Source organism: Salvelinus sp. IW2-2015, linkage group LG23 (assembly GCF_002910315.2).
Source record: "Salvelinus sp. IW2-2015 linkage group LG23, ASM291031v2, whole genome shotgun sequence".
Taxonomy (NCBI): domain Eukaryota; kingdom Metazoa; phylum Chordata; class Actinopteri; order Salmoniformes; family Salmonidae; genus Salvelinus; species Salvelinus sp. IW2-2015.
The window spans coordinates 41,988,037-42,012,125 of NC_036863.1; the positions used below are offsets into that span (position 1 = coordinate 41,988,037).

General features: G+C 43.6%; 1 protein-coding gene across 1 annotated transcript in view; it reads left to right on the forward strand.

Moving 5' to 3' along the window:
- Window positions 1-6,034: 6,034 nt before the first annotated feature.
- LOC111950011 (short transient receptor potential channel 5) overlaps window positions 6,035-24,089 on the forward strand; it is a 41,326-nt gene continuing 23,271 nt past the window's right edge. The window contains exons 1-4 of the mRNA XM_070434645.1: window positions 6,035-6,504; window positions 16,196-16,630; window positions 16,839-17,156; window positions 17,242-17,445. Of these exons, the coding sequence (XP_070290746.1) occupies window positions 16,241-16,630; window positions 16,839-17,156; window positions 17,242-17,445 (912 nt within the window). The 5' untranslated portion in view covers window positions 6,035-6,504; window positions 16,196-16,240. The remainder of the gene's footprint in view (window positions 6,505-16,195; window positions 16,631-16,838; window positions 17,157-17,241; window positions 17,446-24,089) is intronic.

Genomic DNA, 24,089 nt, shown 5'->3' on the forward strand with positions numbered 1-24,089 from the left:
GCAGCCAGAGTAGCTGACCCAGCAAGATAGGCCTTGTGTAGTGGATATCCACTAGCAGCAGCCAGAGTAGCTGACCCAGCAAGATAGGCCTTGTGTAGTGGATATCCACTAGGAGCAGCCAGAGTAGCTGACCAAGATAGGCCTTGTTGTAGTGGATATCCACTAGGGCAGCCAGAGTAGCTGACCAAGCAAGTAGGTGGATATCCACTAGGAGCAGCCAGAGTAGCTGACCAAGCAAGATAGGCCTTGTGTAGTGGATATACACTAGGAGGAGGGAGGCACTCCTTGACAGTAGCTAGCGACAACATTTGAAGTTTCAGATCCAGTGTTTATATGCTTTTTTGTTGACAAATACTAGCTAGCTACATGTCTGGGTAGGCTGGTGTTCCATGCTTTTCAAGGCTACTGTTTAGCCACAGAAGCAGAACCAAACATGTCTCTCTATAAATTGCAATTGATACAGCTTGAACAGCTCTTACTACTCAGGAGGTGAAAAAAAAATACAACGGAGAAAATTCGCCTACTGAACACGGCAAGAGAGGACGATGGAGAATACATATGTAATCTCCATTATAAACACCAGCTCTGGGCTCCCTCCCATATTCACACCAATTTGTTTTTACTTTACTTTTCGTATAATTTGCAGGCCATTTAATAGCACACCAGTAACCATCCTCAATACATTTTCTGACTTCYAACTTGTGTCTACTTTCGTAATGCTAGACAAATATCAGGCACTACTTTTCTGTTATCATTTGCCGCATTGTGAACACAGACTTTTCGAGAAACTTCAATGAACAAAAGCAAACTCAGAAGCTACACGTGTTAATTTCTTACAGATACTTCTTGTAGCGTTACAATTTATGGCGTATACCGTACGTCTTCACCTATAACCCAACGGTTACCATGAATGTTACCACAGGAACGTCTCTGCTGGGGATATGACTGTTACACATGAATGTCTGATACACTTTCTCTTGTTTGTTTGATGATTTCACTTGAAAGAGTATAGACTTTCTTGACTGGTATAAAGAGCGAGGCCCTCGTGTGCAGGAGGGAGATGCGGGTATCTTCTCACGAAACAAGTTCGACTCCCAACTCATTGCAGGCCAGCTGCCGCTACCAAGGCGAGTGCTTGCCGGGCACCCAAACATCGAGCCCACATGTCTTTGTGGGAGACGAGGCATTCCCTCTGAGGGTAAACCTGATGCGACCATATCCAGGTAAGATAGCTAAATATTGTACATGTGACTATATCCATATGATGTAAAAAGTATACCAATATAGATGCTGTAGTTATATGGCTCACATAAAAGTGATCTGGCAGGATGGGGGAACTATGTCCAAAGCATAGGCTACACAGTTGTTACAGTACACATTCGATAGTCTTCATGTTCCTGTTCAATACTAATGGAAACGCTTCTTTCATTCCAAAGGTTCTTCTGTCCTTGAAGCCGCCAAGAAGATTTACAACCTACCGCTATTCACGAGCCAGAATAATTTCAGAGAACTGCTTTGGGATCCTTGCTGCATGTCGGAGGATCCTGAGACGAGACCCAGAGGTTGCCCCAGAGAAATCTGAGACCATTGTGAAGGCCTGCGCGGCCCTCCAAAAATACCTTTGCATCACAGACACTGACAACACAGAGTCATCAACACGGTACATCCACTCCACATTTTTTGACCACTCCACATCCACTAGGGACCTGCATCCAGGAGAGTGGAGATAGGTGGTACAATGGGACTGCCCTTTTGTGACAAAAAAACGAAATTGTTACACGCTCCGGAGGGTCCTTTTCTATAGAGTATAATTGGCCTTTACTAGTCTGCGGAAATCCTTTTTGTGTGCTGATATTGGCGCTGGAAGATTCAGGACCATGGACAGCGCCGCGATCAGCACGACGTGAACCAAAGGACTGCTAGCCGATATCAGCGCCACAAGATTTTAATCCATCACCCACAACCTTTTGCCATATGCGAACTCAAGTGGAGGCTGCTGAGTGGAGGACGACTCATAATAATGGCTGGAATGGAATCAATGGAATGGTATCAATCACCATTCACTCCATTCCAGCCATTATTATCAAACATCCTACTCTCAGCAGCCTCCATTTGGGTTGTATTTGGGTTGTATTTGCGTTGTAATTGTGTGTGGAAACCTGGTGTGATAACCAGTGCACGTCCCAGGTCAAAATGCCATTTGAAGACACTTCCCACATTGCCGATGATTGTTTAAATCTCATAAAAGTCTATTGACTTGAAGTAGAACCAGAAGCACCACTATGGTATTTCATGTTGTTGCCGGGTCACTTACGTGGAGATATAATAGAGAGTACTAGTGACATCACGTTGAATAAATGATAGGAAGTACTGTATCATGGCACTGAAAGTGCCACAGCGGAGAGAAAGGTGTTACTGAATAGCGCCACCGTTGTCCATTTGCTCTACACGTTATCGTGGCCGTTAGGTGGTGCAGAGCACAATTACGTTTACATCATTGCCACCGTTCGGTTTAGATTTATTCTCTCCATTACACTCACCCTCTTTCCCCAACACCCAAATGCTCCATCACTCCTCAATTTCCTTTGTAATATCAGCAGGCTCTCAAAGAGACATGTAATCTGTTGATTATAAATCAACAAGATGGAGGGTTTGGTGGAATTTTCTCACATATATTGAGCCAGGGGCAGTGTTGTGACCTACCTAGCAGGTTTATATACAGTGCCTTGCAAAAGTATTCATCCCCCTTGGTGTTTTTCCTATTTTGTTGCATTAACCCTGTAATTGAAATCGATTTTTATTTGGATTTCATGTGACGGACATACACAAAACAGTACAAATTGGTGAAATGAAATGAAAAAAATWACTTGTTTCAAAAAATTCTAAAAAAACGGAAAAGTGGTGCGTGCATATGTATTCAGCCCCACAGAACATCCCACAGAGCACCATTGAATCCATTATTAAAAAATGGAAAGACTCACGGACCAGGCAAACAGGGCATTAATCAGAGAGGCAAAAAAGAGACCAAAGATAACCCTGAAGGAGCTGTAAAGCTCCTCAGCGGAGATTGGAGTATAGGACCACCTTAAGCCGTACACTCCACAAAGCTGGGCTTTATGGAAGAGTGGCCAGAAAAAGCCATTGCTTAAAGAAAAAAATTGGTGTTCACCAAAAGGCATGTGGGAGACTCCCCAAACATATGGAAACTGGTACTCTGGTCAGATGAAACTAAAATTGAGCTTTTTGGCCATCAAGGAAAACRCTATGTCTGGCGCAAACCCAACCCCTCTCATCACCCCGAGARCACCATCCTCACAGTGAAGCATGGTGGTGGCAGCATCATGCTGTGGGGATTTTTTTCATCGGCAGGGACTGGGAAACTGGTCAGAATTGAAGGAATGATGGATAGCGCTAAATACAGGGAAATTCTTGAGGGAAACCTGTTTCAGTCTTCCAGAGATTTGAGACAGGGACGGCGGTTCACCTTCCAGCAGGACAATGACCCTAAGCATACTGCTAAAGCAACACTCGGGTGGTTTAAGGGGAAACATTTGAATGTCTTGGAATGGCCTAGTCAAAGCCCAGACCTCAATCCAATTGAGAATCTGTGGTATGACTTAAAGATTGCTGTACACCAGCAGAACCCATCCAACTTGAAGGAGCTGGAGCAGTTTTGCCTTAAAGAATGGCCAAAAATCCCAGTGGCTAGATGTGCCAAGCTTATAGAGACATACCCCAAGAGACTTGCATCTGTAATTGCTGCAAAAGGTGGCTCTACAAAGTATTGACTTTGGGGGGGGGGGGGGGTGAATAGTTATTCACGCTCAAATCTTCTGTGTTTTTGTGTTATTTCTTGTTTGTTTCACAAGAAAAAATATTTTGCATCTTCAAAGTGGTAGGCATGTTGTGTAAAACAAATGACACAAACCCCACAAAAATCCATTTTAATTCCAGGTTGTAAGGCAACAAAATAGGAAAAATGCCAAGGGGGGTGAATACATTCGCAAGTCACTGTAGTTACATCACACTGCTGATGTCATGTATATGCTATTCTCTCTTGTGGTGTAGTTCATTGTACAATGATTTGGAATGGTCATCTAAAAGTCTGTCGTTGCATGCTCAAACGTGGATACAGCACACAAACCTAATGCTTTCTAATCAGACTGAGCCATGATAGCTCACAATCACCATAGAAATTTGTCCAGCATAAGAAGATAATTGATCAATCAAAATAGTGGCTGGGGGGGGGGGGTGGTTGGGATAGAGATCTCATCTCATCATCCTAAAATCTGTGTGTGTGCGCTTTGCTCTCTGCCAGAAGCTGCTTAACATTTTCAGATGCTCATATACAAACCACTCTAAACCAGCGTAGACTAGAGAGAATGCAGGAAAGCTTCTGTGCGCCCATGACAGCATAGCCATTTGTCGCAGTGTGCCACACTGTGTTAGCATCTCGTGCCACCACCCTCTTACAATTGAGAAGAGCTCTGTCTCTTTTCCTTTTTCTCTCTTCACTCTTCTTGTCCTCCTCCCTAGATCCCTGTCTTTWAAAAAAAACATAACAGTCAAACTAATAATCTAATAATAAGTCGGAGTTGACAGCGTTGAAGAAGCAAAAGAGACAAGGCCTATTAATGTTAATGCGTCTGTCGTTAAATCTCTTTGTTTACCCGAAACAAGTCTTTCCTGCGTCAGACAAACAAAGAGAGCCACATCATGCGGGATTCATTTCTACAGGAATAAATTAGAGAACAGACCCATACATTATGAATGTCCAGACCCACAAGTCATCAAGACGCAGAGATATTAATGAGGAAACGGCACCACGGGGAAGACAACTTAGCCACAGGCCAGGCTGAATCTTGTTTTGATGACTAACCCACATCTCCCATTTCTAATTACAGGATTGTCTAATTCATCAAGTAGTTAAACTAATCACTCTATTGACTGGGTGTGGTTGGCTGGATTGCAGATGAACCAGAGATATGTATTTATGCTATTGAATAATCCCCAAGTGTTATGGATATTCGATGATAATCGTTAATATGGGTAATCAATCAGGGGTTTAGGATGGAGTCCTTCAAAGAACGACAAAATAATTACTTTTTGTCGAACGGAAGCGATGCGATTTCTTCATGTTGAAGAATCCCCGCTGGCAGGACATTTTCATTCTTATTAAAGACAGATAATGTATTTAAACAGCAGAGACCGATAATGGTATGTCAGTAACATACTGAATCTAAATTGGCCTGTTATTGTTTCTAGCAAGTGTGCGTGTGTGTGTGTGCTTGAGTGTGCATGCCAAAGCATTTCTAGAGCCCCTTGTCTCCTGTGTGCTTCATCTGCAGTGCCACAAGCCAGCCATCTCTGTACAGGTAACGTCATCTGACTGGGGAAAATGAACACCACAGTGAATCAATGCTAACCCCCGCTCCCTGCACGTCGGTCTTGTTTCCCATGAGGCTGAGCACATCGCTGGCACGTATACTCTCTCCTGTTGTCATTCCAAGGGTGCTCCATTCACCCCCACAATGGGACTGGATCCACGTGGAGAGTCACCAGAACACGTGGGGCCTCCTTTCAATTAACATGATTCGGGTAGCAAAATGACGGTGTGGTTAGTTGCAACTCAAGGTACACTACACTCCAGACAGGTTTGTGTACTGACTATGCATGAGAATGGGAAACTGCAGCAGTGTAACTCTGCAGGATTGGTGATGACGGGTGGGGAGGGAAAGCCATGTCAAATCCCTTGATCCTTGATTAGCCTCGGATGACAAATTGCACTCGCAATTTAGCGAGCCGGGAAGGAAGAGCTGACATCAACTGCAACGAAAGAGGCAGATACTTGAGAAGAATGGGTGCATGGGGAGAGGAGGCTGGTGCAGGAGATAAATGAGGGGAGATTGGGAGGAGGGAGGGAGGGAGAGAGAGGGAGGGTGCAGAAAGGAGAGAGAGAGAGAGAGAGAGAGAGAGAGAGAGAATGCAAAGAGCCAAAGAGGAGAGTCTGATGTGAAGAGCAGAGGAGCTGGCAGTGTTGACAACGCAGCAAGACAGAGAGGGGTTGGAGAAGGGCTCCCGCCGCCGCCACCGCCGTGACTACACTCCGTTCGACACCATGACAACCGTAGCAAATGCACGGCGAGCCCCCGGCCCTGCCGCCCCGCCAATCAGGGGGGAGCGAGTGGCGCGCGGCAAGCTGTGAGGGGAGAGACGCAGCACAGGATAGCAGAACAGAGGTAGAACACCCCAGACCCCGCTACTTACACAGAGAGAAGATACCCAGTCATTTCCCTGCCTCTTACCTGAACACTGGATGCCAGAGTGTAAACCTCTTGGATAATCAGCTTTGCTCTTGTTCTTTTCCCCCACAGTGGGGAGGAGGGTAAGGATGGAGATACTGATTGTAACAGGACCACCCAATCACTATTACAACCTAGGAGCTACCAGACTGGCGGGGGAAAAAAACGCAAAGAAAAAGACAATGTAGAAAATCTGCATCCGGTAAGTTTGCCATTATCTTTTCAACGTAAACATTGCATCTCCATAGTCAACCTAAGTATGAGCCAGACTCCAGGGTGGACGGTGGGATTTGTGTGTGCCGTTCTCTCTCTGACACACCGGAGACGATGGCACAGTTGTACATATTTAGTCTGCAGGAGATAAGTCAGCTGTGTTTTAACTAAATGCACAATTCATGCGGAAAAGACTAATCTGCAACGGGGAAAAATGGGATGCAATTCTAGTTGAAATGGAGTGTGTATCTCTGTGGAAATCATCAGCCCTGTTTTATTGATACATCGCATACTTGCTGAGATATACAGTAAAGGGGCGTCATCTATACTCATTTCCCAGTAAGCCTTTCCTACCACAGACAAGAATCCCACTCACTGTAAAAACACCACGATGTGTTGAGGGGTTTTTAAGCATGTGTTCAGCCAGGCGTTTGGCACATTGTGCTTCTTTCAACAGGGACACGGTCCCTCCCAAGAACTTTAACATGGCTTGTCCTCCACCTTTTTAAATGGACAGAAACACAATTAAACACAGTGCTGGCCTGTGACACAGCGATTGGACCTGCATGTTATGATTTGTTAAAGGCCACCGAGACACCGCATMGATTTATGGACAGATGGAAGATATATACAGAGGGACAGACAGAATTTCTCATTTCTAATGCACATGATCAAACTAGGAGGTGTGGTAGTGTGCCCTTAGCAAGCCCTAATCTAATATCGCTGCGCAGCACTGAAGAAAACAATTACACATCATGTCCTTTTTCTTCCCCTAATCTCCTCTTCCTTCAGTGCAGGATATTCAAAGTTCTCAGAACAGATAAAGAATTGTGAACATATGAATTATCGCTGACGAAACGTGTTTATTTTAGGGCGGCTGGTTGCCTAGCCATCAGAGCGTTGGGCCAGTCACCGAATGGTTGCTGGTTTGAATACCTGAGGAAACAAAGTGGCAAATCTGTYGATGTGCCCTTGAGCAAGGCACTTAACCCTCCTTTCCCCCAGGGGTGCTGTACTACTATGGCTGACCAGGTAAAACAACCCATTTGACAGTACCTAGCTGATGTGACAATAAAACATAATTCATCACTATGTGTAAAATATAATATATATCTTCATATGGTTTTTTTTTTCTCCAATTTTTGTCTACCCAATTCCTTCCTGTGTATTGTTAGGGCCACGTCTAAATTCAGCTTTAATGATCGCAGTGCGCATATACCATGGTATCTTCTGGATGATTCCACAGGAAATGCAGTCATGCACACACACAGCATGGAGAACAGGTCAGAAAGAGGAGCAGACTAAAATATCCAYGTCTGTTAACCGTCAAAAGAGACATAACAGCAATGTGCTTCAGGGTTGTATTACGCAAATTGTACGATCCAATGCTGCAGTCTCACTCCATCCATCTGTGTGCCTTGGGTGTKCTTTGAAGTCACACCTGTGGTTCCGCACCTCAGACCCACTTTGAATCCTACCCTCAAAACAAGACGCGTGTTAAGAACCAAAGATTATGCCGCGTACTGTAATTCGTTCCTCATTGTGAATACGGTAGGTGGTGCAGGAGGAATCAAATGTTCAGGCTTTAGTGTTTCTAAGAAACAGTCCCTCTGTCATAATTCGCTGTCGGGGTTGGATGCACCACACAGAGTTCTGGGGTTTGTGGATGGCAAATGAACCCAACGGTGGGTGACGATTAGAGAAAGGAGGGTTCGGAATAACTCAAGTCTGTCTGGGGAGGAGTATTAGCATTGTGGTAATAATAATTAGAGTCGTTGTTGACAGCACAGAGGATACAATCTGGCTAAATACCAGCTTTGTGTCTCTCACACAGTTGATGGGCTGGGAGACACAACATCCCAGGTGTAGGGAGTGTGGACGAGTCACACGTAGTCAAGTGGGAGATTACAATTTCTCACAGTGCTGCTAGTGGATTCCATCTCGCTCTCTCGCTCTCTCGCTCTCTCTCTCGCTCTCTCTTATATATATATATATATATATATATATATATATATCACGCCTGGGCTGTAGTAAACAAGCACCTTCCCTCCAATTAGCATTTCCTCTAAGTGGATGTGTTTTCTGTGTCTGCTTCAGTATTAAAAGCACAGTTAGTGTTGATGCACATCTGCCTGCGACACACACACACACACAGAGAGAGAGAGAGAGAGAACTGATTGCTAGACTTCTGCACTGGCTCCCTATTGTGGAGGTTTACATGTTGTTGCCTACGATTTGCTCTCTCAGACTCCGAGTCAAAGTACAAAACACATCTGTCTTTTGCTCTGCTCTCCAACCAATGGCCTTTGAAGCTGCACATTCTAGTGTTTCTCTCTCATGTTATTACTGATTTGATCATTTTATGAAAGACATCAGGCTAACATCATGAGGACATTTTCATCGTATTGACTTCGCTGAATTTAAAATGAATGTCGTTTGGACAGTAGTTGTCAACCTCACTGCCACTCGGGACAGACATCGACAACGGATCTCCTTCACTCCCAGATGTGTAGTTCTCACCATGGTAACAGAGCCAGAAGTCTCACTCTCCGACTGTCCAGTTGACCATCGATTGACAAACTTGAACACAATCGAAGGCAGTACCTGKAAAACAGGTTTACATTTTTTACTGTTTTGAACATTCTTTAACTTGATGTTCACGTCTTTGATTGGCTAGGCTCCTGTGACATGTCCTGAATTGTATTTATAGTACTGAGGTCAGTGTTGCCGTACCAGACCTGTCCACACCCCCGTGGACTTGCTTTTCTCACCACCCTCTCCTCTTCAGGCTTAGGTCACCATTTAAAATGACAGATTGTGAAGAAATCCTTATATGCAAATAGAGTTGCAAGTGCTTTATTTGAACAGAAAACGAAACCTCCCTAATTATGTCACACTCTGCTGGATTTCCAATCAGCCTGAGCCTCCCTACAGCTCTACTGTACTGGTGCAGTGGAGGACGCCCCAGCCTTCAGCAGCTCCAATGCGTTTGCTCTATGGCAACTGGTTGATGAGGCGCCAGGTATCCAGCCCCCGACGGAACGAGCCGAACCGGAGCACCTCTGCATTATTCATCCTGTGTGTGCATGGCCAGCGGCTCCCCTCCCTCCCTGCTCCTCCTCACCTTGCCTCGCAGAGGAAGACCAAGAGGAGACAGAAATAAAGAACTACCGCGGGGCCAAGTGTTGATCTTAAGTATGGATGTTAGTTTGCATGTCAGGAGAAGGCTCTTATGCAAGCTAATCAATGAGCGCAATGCTTCTTTTATCACCGGGCATAGCAATGAAGCATCGGCACGAAATATCCATGTCCTCTCCATGGGTTCCCTTCACCCCCCCCCCCCTTTATAGCAGTGGATGGTCCACAGATACCGCCTCAGGCCTTGCACATCATCAGACCATGTTGCACATTTTCATCGAAGTTTCCTCGCTCCTCCATCTTCAAATGACTCCATGTTTAGTTCTTATATCACACAACACTAGTGCACTACCCACATACAGAGCCCGAGCCCGAGCAGTGAGTGTACGGGCAGGCAGGGCCACTCTAGCAGCTCACAAGACTTCAGAAGTACACTGAATCCGTGCTGTTAACCATTACATTACAGAGCACCCACAGGTTTGGACGCCCACAGCTTGTTCCATTACACTCCATCATYTCTTTCATCTCCCCCTGCTTCACGCATCCTGCACTGCTAATAGAATATCCTTGTTTGTTTGTTTTTTTAAACAATCAAGTCACTTTCATATGAAACTGCGGTGTGTAGGTATATAGAGCTCTTAGTGATTAAATATATAGTTGACATGTTTGAAGCAGCACTCCCCTCAGTCTTGTTGTTGGTTGAAACGCATGAGAGAGAGAAAAAAAAAACTCCCTGRAAAGCCAATACATTGTAGGCTATTTGTYTTGTGGTGAATATAATTTGTTGTGGTGCAGGTGTGTGCAACAGTCAGCAGAGTAATGAGAAGCTGTGCAAATCAGTGACATGAGGTGAGGTCGTTGACTGGATAAGCACCGGCTATTATCAAAGCTCACAAATAAACGTTCACCAAATGTAAACACCAATGTAGCCAAGATAAACAAGCGATAACCTCTGATTAAATGTGGAGATATTTCATATCATCTGACAAAATGACACACTGCTCAACTCAGCTCAGCCATAGACCAATGTAGCATCCATTGGATGTGGCACTGATGTAATCCAAATAATTCGCAACGCAAACGCCATAGCCTTTCACAACGGATTTACAATTCTTCCCATGCGTGGCGCACAAACACACACACACACATAATGATATTATTATGTGAAATATTATTACACACACATATATAATAAGGTTCTAACAAAATGTTCACGTTACAGAATTTCGTCTTTTTTTCATCCAACTTTTAACCTAAATCCAATGTCAGGGTGACATCTTTTGTTGATTTCACGTTGCATTCGTGTTAGTTGACAACTCAACCAAATGTAAAACAAAAATAGACTTGTGCCCCAAGTCTGAGTAGAGAGTGTTGATTGGTGGTGACATTTTGGACGGGTGGACAGTCCAGTGCTGGCTGTTTGCCTGCCTGACGGCTGGCAGTGAGGGAGATGGTGGTTGCCTTGCCTGTCATGAATAAAGTCACATCTTGTATGCTGTGTGATGCCTCTGTCTGGTTAAGACTTTCATTGTGGTTGACCTTCCATTCTTTGAGCCCTCCAAACAGCTCCTTGCATGATAGTTCCAACTTGGAGAATTGTTTGGGGTGCAGTATAGTGGTGTCCATTTGTGGGGTTGTTTTTGCTGGCTAGCTGGCTTTGTTCGGTCCAAGGGATGCGAGCCCCAAATTATGAGGATACGCCTTAATCATGTGGACTTTCCCCCGGGCGGTAGCCACACAACATGTTTAGGGAATACGCATGCACAAAATATGAAATCGGCTCAGGCTACTTCAAGATAGGCAAAGCAGCGACGCCTATACTGACCCTGCCATTAACAGTGACTGGAGTCAGGAAAGGCTGCATGCGTCAAGGATTTTKAATGCATTCGAATGGATGGAAAGAAAGGAATGAATACCCTTTATTTATTTATTTTTGTTACTGGTCCAATATCAATTTCAATTCAAATATGCAGTTTATATAACATGTACCACATGGGCTGCCACTTCAAAAAGAAATATAAGAAATACATACAGAGAACTGATCATACTGATCAAAAATGATTTTGTAATAGTAAACTTGGTATGTAAAGACAAATAAAGAAAAAGAGGTCGGCCCACACCCCAACTCCACCCTACCCCGCCTAGCAACACAGGTTGGTTGTCAATCCCCACGCCCCCATATCTGCCCACACCACCCTTCCCACCCCCTCACCACTTATCCCTTATCCCCTTGTTCCTTGACTAGCACCATTAATTCTCGCTGTCGATAATTCTAATGTTACAACTTCTAATAGTAACTGTATCCCCTGGCGAATTGGGAGAGAGTGGGCCCATCTAAGAGCCAACGATTTCATCGTAACATTTTTACTTTGTGTTAAATACACTCTGTGAAAAAACTTAGAATGGATAAATTGATGGCTCGGAATTCAGGATGCCAAGGTCATATATTCACTTAGATCATTTTGAGCATACTTTTTTAATGGCTAGCTCAGGATATGAGCTTTCCAAACTTTGTGTATATATTATAGAGCTCAGTCCTTTCGGGAGATCATTTATTTTTAAATCCCATCGTTGGATTGGTTCGGTGGTTGGGTTTCCCAAGGGACTCCATAGGCAATCACATCTGAAACTAAGYACTAAATATAGAAATATTTGAGATTTTAAACATGAAAAGCGCAAGAATCCTTGATTAAAAAAAACATTAGATAACAGAACCTTTTCTATATAATAACGTTTTTTTTTTGTATTTTTTGTAACAGCTTTAAACAAAAAAATCGGATTATCGCTGGGTATGCACTGCATACCCTGCCAACCCTGACTTGCATGTCACTGGTGCACATGGACAGGTAGGTTCAATAACATACCTCACAGTCTGTAGCCTAATATCATCCATTACTTTACCATCCTGGTCACAACATTAACTGCGGAGGTGAACATTTACTGTGGACACAATCATCCTTCAAGATGAATGTGGTATAGTTATGCAAGGACCACTATGCTATAAGATGACACACAATAGATAATGAGGAGTCATTTAGTTTCGTTTTTACGATGACTAACAATTTTCTTTTGCCYTCAACACTATAATTGAAGTAGAGGACAGATTATATAATGCAGACATCATCTAGATTCTTCCCGGGGACGACAGCATCATGGGCTAACCACAAGGATGCTCACAGCGATGCTCAAGAGGCTCTAAACCAAAGACAATACCTGTATGGGCAACTTGAAAAGGTCCAAATCGTTTGTGTTTTTGTCAGCATATTAACACAGAGCACGGTTTGGTCGCTCCTGGTTGGTCTCGAGTGTACAGTGCAGTGCCTTCAGAAATTATTCACACCCCTTGACTTTTTGCACATTTTGTTGTGTTACAGCCTGAATCTTAAATGGTTTAAATTTAGATTTGTGTGTCACTGGCCTACACACAATAATCTCCAAGTGGAATTATGTTTTTGAAATCTTTACAAATGAATAAAAAATGAAAAGCTGAAATGTCTTGAGACAGTAAGTATTCAACCCCTTTGTTATGTCAAGTTTAAATAAGATCAGAAGTWAAAAAARWTCTTAAATGTGCACTCRATGTGCAATAATAGTGTTTWACATGATTGTCGAATGATTACCTCATGTCTGTACCCCACACATACAATTATCTGTAAGGTCCCTCAGTTGATCAGTGAATTTCAAACATAGATTCAACCACAAAGCCCAGGGAGGTTGCCTCGAAAAGAAGGACAMCTATTGGTAGGTGGGTACAAACAAATAAAGCAGACATTGAATATCCCTTTGAGCACGGTGAAGTTATTAATTACACTTTGGATGGTGTTTCAATACACCCAGTCACTACAAAGATATAGGTGTCCTTCCTAACTCAGCTGCCAGAGAGGAAGGAAACCACTCAGGGATTTCACGATAATGGCTGTGATAGGTAAAAGATGAGGATGGATCAACAGCATTGTAGTTACTCCACAATACTAACCTAAATGACAGAGTGGAAAGAATGAAGCATGAACAAAATAAAAATATTCCAAAACATGCATTCTGTTTGCAATAAGGCACTAAAGTAAAACTGCAAAAAATGTGGCATGGTGGTGGCTGCATCATGTTATCTTTATACTTGTCATCGGTAAGAGCTACRAAGTTTTTTAGGATAAAAAGAAAAAGAATATAGCTAAGCACAGGCAAAATCGTAGAGGAAAACATGGTTCAGTCTGCTTTCCAACAGACACTGGGAGACAAATTCACCTTTCAGCARGACAATAACTTAAAACACAAGGCCAAATATACACTGGAGTTACTTACCAAGACGACATTGAATGTTCCTGAGTGGCCTGGTTACAAKACTTGAAAATGGCTGTCTAGCAATAATCAACAACCAATTTAACCGAGCTATAATAATGTTTTTTAATAACAAATTGTACAAAGCTTTTAGAGACTTACCCAGAAAGAGTCACAGCTCAGGGAGTTGAATACTTACAGTATCTAATCAAGATATTTATTTATTTATGGGAAAAAATGTACACGTTAGAATTTGTTTTTGCTTTTACATTACAGAGTAATTTGTGGAGATTGTTCAGATGTTTTTTTAAAGTATTTAAAAAAAAATCCCACCTTGTAACACAACAAAATGTGGAAAAAGTCAAGGGGTGTGAATACCTCATGAAGGCACTGTATCTGTGTTTGAGTGTGTGTGTGTGTGTGTGTGTGTGTGTAGTCTCTCTCCGACACCTTCCCTCTCTATCACGGTAACGGTGCGTGGGCAAAATCACTGTGGAAGCCAAGCCACCCCCCCACCCTCCAAAAGCCCTGTCTCATTCAAGTAAAAAAAACATGTTGGATACATCATGGACCTGTGAACCCAGAAGTCCCTTCAGAGGCATAACTCTGTTGTTTATTTGTAACAGCAAGCTCTGGAATAACTATCTGTCAATGGGGGGGGGGCAATAGACATCATGGACTACGCAGTTCATATTTTATATGGGATGTTAACTGACATTGTAAAGGGGGTGATTGATGTAATTGTTTTGAGAGGCTTCAGTCCTCTCCGTTAGGACAGAATGGGGATATGTGCTAAAGATGGGCAGAAGGTTGTCTTTGGCTTGGTTTACTCGCATTTAAGGCCAATTAGTACTCRCATTGAAAAACTGTGCGGTCTGTGCACTGCAGCTGCCAGCTTGGTCTGATGAAGAGATAGAGAACAGCATGGGCGTTTCAGCACAGTAAACAGCCGTGCTGGAATGGTGATATCAATTCTTATCATGAAAGAAGAATGCTTTAGCATTAGATTTGATAGCTGCGTTTATTACAATCTCCAGTTTGTGGAAATAGAGGTTGATGGCGGTACTCTGCGGCCTGTCTTGCTAGGTGATACTATACACGTCCCTCCTCGTTGACAGGTGACACGGGAACGCATTTCCAAGGTGACAATTTGTTCGCGAACAAGATCGAACTCTTGCATGCCTCCTCAAGATGCCTTGCCAAGAATGTCTCTGTCTGTTTGGAGTGGTCCAGTCCAATATGCAGGGAATGTAATACTGGTGTAACAAGGACACCAGCAGGTCAAACACAGTTGTATTGATTAAGTCAATGGTTGGTTCGATTACCACTTGAAGTGATCAGGGGCTTACGAGCTTGCCTTCTGTGTGGACATATCCACCCTCTCTGGCTGACCAATCCCTTTACTGCGTTTGTCAAATCTAAGTGGTTTGAGCAGGTCCACAGGTATCAGAGGTAGTGACCATCTTGCCAAGGCCATCCCCAGGAGATTAAGCTCCCACCAGCAGCACTTAAACTCAGCCATCCACACACTGCAGAAAATACAGTGGGAGAGTGTTTTATCACCCGTGACTCAGCTTGGAGTGGACCCATATCTCCTGCAGAGGCCCTGAAGCAGGGGGCTCACTCATGCAAGACCAGGCTGAGGGAAAAGCAAGCACAGTCCTCATGTGCTCAAAGCACAGTCCTCATGTGCTCAAAGCACAGTCCTCATGTGCTCTAACTTCCCTTCCGTCGATGGTGTTTCAGCGCAGTGCCTCCACTCCCTCCCCATGGTGCCATGAATATGGATGTGTCTCAGAAACGGCAGGCCCTGCAGGGCTGTGTGGGGCCACAGCAATGGCTCTGGCTGGGTGGGTGGTTAATGAGAACCAGGGTGATGGGGGGGTGGCAGAGGGGCTAAACTAGATTCTCCACCTTCTTCCCCTCTGCTGTCAGTTTCCTGAAGGAAAAAAAAACTCTGCTTGCAGTGATCAAACAGAGAACCCCGTACAACGTTTATCCTACTAATACATTCAGCTGTGTGGAGTGACATCAGAGGAGGAGGCTGAAGAAATGACAGAATTACTATGGGTCCAATAGCACGCTTGGAGCAGGAGTGGAACCGTCTATTGTCATGTGAATAGAATAGAAGTCCAAGACAGGAATAAAAACATTGCTCACTGTGCTGTTAATTTGGCAATTCAACACCATTAGGCTATCAACACTAGATTCAGGTGTAATTTGTGGAGAACGAAACTAGAACCCATGCTATTTTTCTTTCGCCCCAGATTCCAATTCCCCAGTAGATTGTGAGTGATACTGACCGTGTACACATGATGAATCCCATGGCCCAGCTGTACTACAAGAAGGCGAGCTACTCGCCGTACCGCGACCGCATCCCGCTGCAGATCGTGCGGGCGGAAGCGGAGCTGTCAGCGGAGGAGCGGGCGTACCTGACGGCGGTGGAGAAGGGCGACTATGCCGGGGTGAAGCTGGCCCTGCAGGAGGCGGAGATCTACTACAACATCAACGTGAACTGCCTGGACCCGCTGGGGCGCAGCGCACTGCTCATCGCCATCGAGAACGAGAACCTGGAGGTGATGGAGCTGCTGCTCAACCACGGCGTGCACGTGGGCGACGCACTACTCTACGCCATCCGCAAGGAGGTGGTGGGCGCCGTGGAGCTGCTGCTGTCCCATCGCAGGTCCAGCAGAGAGAAACAGGTATGTAGGACATTAGGTATAGCACAGGCATATTTCAGCTAGTGGGCCTACTAGGTCCTTATTGTAGCTGAATAAGCATGATTTGACAGACAGGCTATGTACATGTTATGTATAGGTTAGACCGGTTATGTAAGTTGTACAGGTTATGCTCTTCCCTGGGCCCACTCAGTAATCCCTCTCCTCCCCAAACCCCTGTTCTCTTCTCCAGGTGCCCAACCTGATGATGGATACTCAGTTCTCAGAGTTTACCCCTGACATCACACCCATCATGCTGGCAGCTCACACCAACAACTATGAGATCATCAAGCTGCTGGTCCAGCGCAAAGTGACCATCCCCCGGCCACACCAGATCCGCTGCGACTGCGTGGCCTGTGTGTCCAGCTCCGAGGTGGACAGCCTGCGTCACTCACGCTCTCGCCTCAACGTCTACAAGACCCTGGCCAGCCCGTCCCTCATCGCCCTGTCCAGCGAAGACCCCATCCTGACTGCCTTCCGCCTGGGCTGGGAGCTGAAGGAGCTAAGCAAGGTGGAGAACGAGTTCCGTCAGGATTACCAGGAGCTGTCCCAGCAGGGTTTATAAAGGGCTTATAACAAGTTCATTGCTCTTCCAGGTGGAGAATGAGTTCCGTCAGGAGTACGAGGAGCTGTCCCAGCAGTGTAAGCTGTTTGCCAAGGACCTGCTGGACCAGGCCAGGAGCTCTAGAGAGCTGGAGACCGTCCTCAACCACCGCGATGACCTCAGTGAGGAGCTAGACCCACAGGACTGCCGTGACCTGGCCAAGCTCAAACTAGCTATCAAGTACCACCAGAAAGAGGTGAGCTGAGAGGGCCGAGCAGAAGGGGTCTAGTATAGTGAACACTGGTAAACCACACCCCCCCCAGCCCCCCCTAGGCAGGTGGGCCCACGGGTCTCCAAAAATGAATAATAATAGCATTTTACAGCTAATAACCTGTCATTCCGCCCACTCCCCAGATAGCATATGAACACGGAGTAAGCCATGGCTAAAGGTTACTTATAGTTTTATCTGCAAAAGGTATTGCACAACTAACTTAATTTGTTTTTATCACTTTACACATTTATTTTGGGATCCCATCCCTGTAAACGTAATTTGCCTCTCCTCGCCGCCTCTTCTCGATTTCCTTTGAGCTTTTTCAAAAGGAGGCGAGAGAGGATGGAGGAGAGAGGACGCAGGATTTGAGCAAACCAATTGAGAAACTCCACTTCATTGACACTAAATGCTGCCTTCAGTTCACCTTTAACCTTCAGAAAAATCTCAACACCACTAAGACCAGTTGTGACTCACTTCTRAACTGGAAGACAAGGGGTTAATTTGAGTCGTGGCTTGTGACGTTTCTATTGGTTTTGTTTGACCCAGAGACGAAAGAGGAAGCGAGGCATCCTAATCCTTAATTTCTTCTGGTTCAATGGTGAACTGAGGGCAGCATTTAGTGTCAATGAAGTGCGAGACACAGGCAGGTCAAAGGCTTGGGTGATCAGGTGGCTTGTGTTCTCTCTCATTGCCACCTAAAAGGGGTTAATTCACAGTCTACTGTCCTACTGAGAATTCTTCCATTCCGTTGCTCCTTTTCGCTCATATAAAATACAGTTGGCATGTTTCTTGCTGTCTTTCTTTATTCTCTCCTTGTTCTCCCTCTGGAGAGGTCTGACGCATGCATGCACACTCTCACAAACACATACTCTGTACGTGTGCTCACGCACAATAGCACACGCACACGCACACACACACACACACCTTTCATCTTCGTCTTGATTTGATTTGAATACTGGCATTCGGCTGCTCCTTTGTTGTGATCTGAAAACTCCATATTTTCCTGCACTGTAATTAACTCAGTCTTCTTCAGCTCTGCGGGGCTGTTCAGAGAACCTAACCAACCGAACTGGGGAAAAGGCCAGGTAGAATACTCATGGCTCGGTCAGCAAGTACAGACCTTTCATCCTTCATCCTCAGACCACTACAGTCAACAATCAGTTCAGTCAGCCTTCTGACGTTTTATGATTGGCTGAAGTTACCTTGTTCAAAACAGCAATCGTTCCAGAGATAGTAGGTTTGTAGAGATGCATAGAGATTCTGTGCAGAATAGGACAGCACAGTCACGTGGGAGTTGAGGGCCTGGTTGTCAGAGAGCGAACGGTGGACATGGGGGCCGGGGACATGGCGGCGGCGGACACGGGGGAGAGAACAGTAGGTTTAAACTAGTCTAATTCAGCATATGCATCAAATATTCACACATCAGGAAGGAGGGGGGACTACTGTTTGGGCTTTTATAATCAGCTTTTCTGCTGGGACTGATTACCTAATTGCATTCTACAGTAGGTAAAGTAATTAAAAGACTGTTCTTGGTCCCTCATCCGTATGCATCCACAATCGCACAGGCATTTATGCATAGAACCACCTCTCATTTATTTATTTTCCGGAAAGTAAGAATAGAGCTCAAGTAATTTATTCATACCCTTTACCTTCAGAAATGGCAGGGGGGAAGCGCTCTTCACAAAGAGTTCCTGTGTTATCTTTTCAGTGGTCCCTCAGGATCCCCTCTCCAGGGATTTCAATGTCTATGTCAACCCTTTTTTTTGTTGGTGGTCTGACAGGTGACTCCATGGTAATATTCGATTATTTCATCCCAGGTGACTTTCAAGAATACATCTAGATAGAAAGAGGAACACAGAACAATGGAACAATAGGAGGAGTTAAACAAAACAGAAATCTTATTTTGTCAAAGAAATAGGGATATTTTCATACTTTCGAAGTAAGTTGAGGTTCTTCATTCTTAAATCTGACAGACAGAGGGGTTATAGGTCATAGATGGGTTATGAATGAGTTATATATGAGTTTATAGATGGTTTATGAATGAGTTATATATGAGTTTATAGATGGTTATGAATGAGTTATATATGAGTTTATAGATGGTTTATAAATGAGTTATATATGAGTTTATAGATGGTTTATAAATGAGTTATATATGAGTTTATAGATTGTTATGGTAGGTGGTAATATTTTAGTTTATAGATGGGTTATAGATGAGTTAATATATGGGTTTATATGTGTAGGTTTATATATGGTTTATAGATGGTTTATAGATGGGTTATAGATGCATTTATAGATGGTTATGATGGGTTATATATGAGTTCATTAGATGGTTATAGATGAGTTCATAGATGGTTATAGATGAGTTCATAGATGGTTATAGATGAGTTCATGGATTGGTATAGATGAGTTCATAGATGTTATAGATGAGTTAATGGAGATGGTTATAGATGAGTTTATGTAGATGGTTATAGATGAGTTTATAGATGAGTTATAGATGGTATGAGTTAATATAGATGGCTTATTAAATGAATTTATAGATGTTTAATATGAGTAATGTAGATGGGTTATAGATGAGTTTATATTTGTGCTATAGACGAGTTAATGTAGATGGTTATGAGATAGTTATACATGGGTTATTAGATGGGTTATATATGAGTTTATATATGGTGTATAAATTGTATAGATGGGTTTATATATGCATTTATAGATGGTTATAGATGGGTTGTATAAGAATTTATAGTATGGTTATAGATGGGGAATATTATGGAGTTTATAGATGGGTTATATATGAGTTTATAGAGGGGTTTATAGATGAAGTTTATAGGGGGTTATTGAGTTTATAGTGAGTATATAGGAGTGTTTAGATGGATGTTATTAGATGGTTATAGATGGTTATAGATGAGTTTATGATGGGGTTATAGATGGTTTATTTAGATGGGTTAGAGTTATAGATGAGTTATAGAGGGGTTTAGATGAGTTTATAGTTGTTATAGAATGAGTTTATAGATGTTATAGATGGGTTATTTATGAGTTTATAGAAGGGTTATAGATGAGTTTATAGACGTTATAGATTAGTTGTAGATTGTTATAGATGATTAATGTAGATGTCTTATGTTTATAGATTTATATGAGTTAAGGTAGTGGTTATAGTAGTGAGTTTATAGGAGGGTTATAGATGGGTTATAGATGATTAATGTAAAATGGGTTATGAGTTTATAGAATGTTATAGATCAGTTTAAAGATGGGTTATGGATGTGGTATTATAGATGAGTTTATAGATGGGTTACAGATGAGTTAATGTAGATTGGTATATAGATGAGTTATAGATGAGTTATAGACTGGTTATAGTTTGAGTTATAGATGGGTTATAGATGAGTATTAGAGATGGTTGTAGATGGTTATGGATAAGTTTATGATGGGTATATATGAGTTTATAGATGGGTTTAGATGAATTTATAGATGGGTTATAGATGATTAATGTAGATGAGTTATAGATGAGTTACAGATGGTTATAGATAAGGTATAGATGGGTTATAGATGCGTTTATAGATGGGTTATAGATTAGTTTATAGAGGGGTTATGGATGAGTTATAGAGATGGAGTTTATAGATGGTTATAGATCAGTTTATAGATGGGTTATAGATGAGGTGTATATATGGGTTATAGATTAGTTTATATATGGGGTTATAGATGATTAATGTAGATGGGTTATAGAAGAGTTATAGATGGGTATGGTATGAGTTTATAGGATGGGTTATAGATGAGTTTATAGATGGGTTATAGATGAGTTAATGTAGATGGGTTATAGATTAGTTATAGGTGAGTTATAGATGAGTTTATAGATGGGTTATAGATGAGTTTATAGATGGGGTTTATTGGTTATAGATGGGTATATGATGGTATATATGATAGATAGTTTATATATATGGGGTTATAGATGAGTAATGTAGATGGGTTATAAAGAGTTTATGATGGGTTAGTGTGGTTTAGTGGGTTATAGATGAGTTTATAGATGAAGATCAATGTAGATGGGTTATAGATGAGTTATAGTGGGTTTAGATGGGTTATAGATGAGTATAGATGGGTGTAAATGAGTTTATATATGAGTTACAGATGGGTTATAGATGAGGTATAGATGGGTTATGATTATTTATATATGGGGTTATAGATGAGTTAATGTAGATGGTTTAGATGAGTTTATAGATGGGTGATATAAGTATAGATGGTTATAGATGCGTTTATAGATGGTTAGATGAGTTAATGTAGATGGTTATAGATGCGTTTATTAGATGGTTATAGAGAGTTACAGATCAAATCAAATCCATCAAATCAAATTTTATTAGTCACATACACATGGTTAGCAGATGTTATGCGAGGTGTAGCGAAATGCTTGTGCTTCTAGTTCGACAATTCACATATATAACCACAAGTAATCTAACCTAACAATTCCACAACTACGACCTTATACACACACAAGTGTAAAGGGATAAAGAATATGTACATAAAGATATATGAATGAGTGGTGGTACAGAACGGCAATAGGCAAGATGCAGTAGATGGTATAGAGTACGGTATATACATATGAGATTAGTACTGTAGGGTATGTAAACATAAAGTGGCATAGTTTAAAGTGGCTAGTGGTACATGTATTACATAAAGATGGCAAGATGCAGTAGATGATATAGTACAGTATATACATATACATATGAGATGGGTAAGTAGGGTATGTAAACATTATATTAAGTGGCATTGTTTAAAGTGGCTAGTGGTACATTTTTACATATTTCCATCAATTCCCATTTTTAAAGTGGCTGGAGTTGAGTCAGTATGTTGGCAGCGGCCGCTAAATGTTAGTGGTGGCTGTTTAACAGTCTGATGGCCTTGAGATAGAAGCTGTTTTTCAGTCTCTCGGTCCCTGCTTTGATGCACCTGTACTGACCTCGCCTCTGGAGATAGCGGGAGTGAACAGGCAGTGGCTTGGGTGGTTGTTGTCCTTGATGATCTTTATGGCCTTCCTGTGACATCGGGTGTGTAGGTGTTCTGGAGGCAGGTAGTTTGCCCGCCGGTGATGCGTTCTGCAGACCTCACTACCCTCTGGAGAGCCTTACACTGTGGGCGGGAGCAGTTGCCGTACCAGGCGGTGATACAGCCCGACAGGATGCTCTCGATTGTGCATCTGTAGAAGTTTGTGAGTGCTTTTGGTGACAAGCCGAATTCTTCAGCCTCCTGAGGTTGAAGAGGCGCTGCTGCGCCTTCTTATCACGACGCTCTGCTGTTGGTGGGTTACAATTCAGTTTGCCCGTGATGTGTACACCGAGGAACCTAAAAACTTTCCACCTTCTCCCACTACTGACACTCGTACTGTGATAGGGGTGCTTCCCTCTGCTGGTTTCTGAATGTCCACATCAATCTCCTTGTTTTTGACGTGTGTTGTTGAGGTTTATTTTCCTGACACCACCTCCGAGGGCCCCACTCCTCCCTGTAGCCGTCTCTGTCGTTGTTGGTAATCAAAGTCTACCACCTGTGTTCATCCGCAAACTTGATGATTGATTGGAGGCGTGCATGGCCACGCAGTCGTGGGTGAAACGGGAGTACGGAGAGGGCCTCAGAAGCCCCCCTTGTGGGGCCCCAGTGTTGAGTGATCAGCGGGTGTGAGAGTTGTTACCTATCCTCACCACCTGGGGGCGGCCCGTCAGGAAGTGCCAGCGACCAGTTGCCACAGGGCGGGGTCGAGACCCAGGGTCTCGTCAGCTTGATAGACGAGGTTGTGCGGCTTCGGAGAGGTACATATTGGTGTTCAAATGCGAGCTGTAAATCGCTTATGATACCAGGCATTTGTGCACATGGGTATCTCTTGTCCAGATGGTTACGGGCTAGTGTGCAGTGGGTTGCGATTGCGTCGTCTTGTGGACCTTATTGGGGTCGGTAAGCAATTGAGTGGGTCTAGGGTGTCCCGTGTAGGGGGGTGATATGGTCCTTGGATAGTCTTCAAAGCACTTCAATGATGAAGGGAAAGGATGCGTACGGGGCAGTAGTCCGTTAGTAGCTCAGTTACCTTAGCTTTCTTGGGAACAGGAACAAATGGTGGCCCTCTTGAAGCATTGTGGAACAGCAGACTGGGATAAGGATTGAAGGTTCGAAAGTATGTCCGTAAACACACAGGCCAGCTGGGTCTGCCGCATGTCTCTGAGGACCGCTGGCTTGGGAATGCCGTCTGGGCCTGCAGCCTTGCGAGGGTTAACACGTTTAAATGTTTTACTCACCTCGGCTGCAGTGAAAGGAGAGCCCGCAGGTTTTGGAGGGGGCCGTGTCAGTGGCACGGTATTGTCCTCAAAGCGGGCAAAAAATTGTTTAGCCTGTCTGGGAGCAAGACATCCTGGTCCCGCGACGGGGCTGGTTTTCTTTTTGTAATCCTGATTGACTGTAGACCCTGCCACATACCTCTTGTGTCTGAGCTTGTGAATTGCGACTCGATTTTGTCTCTGTACTGGGACTTTAGCCTGTTTGATTGCCTTGCGGAGAGAATAGCTACACTGTTTGTATTCGGTCATGCTTCCGGTCACCTTGCCCTGGTAAAAGCAGTGGTTCGCGCTTTCAGTTTCACGCGTAATGCTGCCGTCAATCCACGT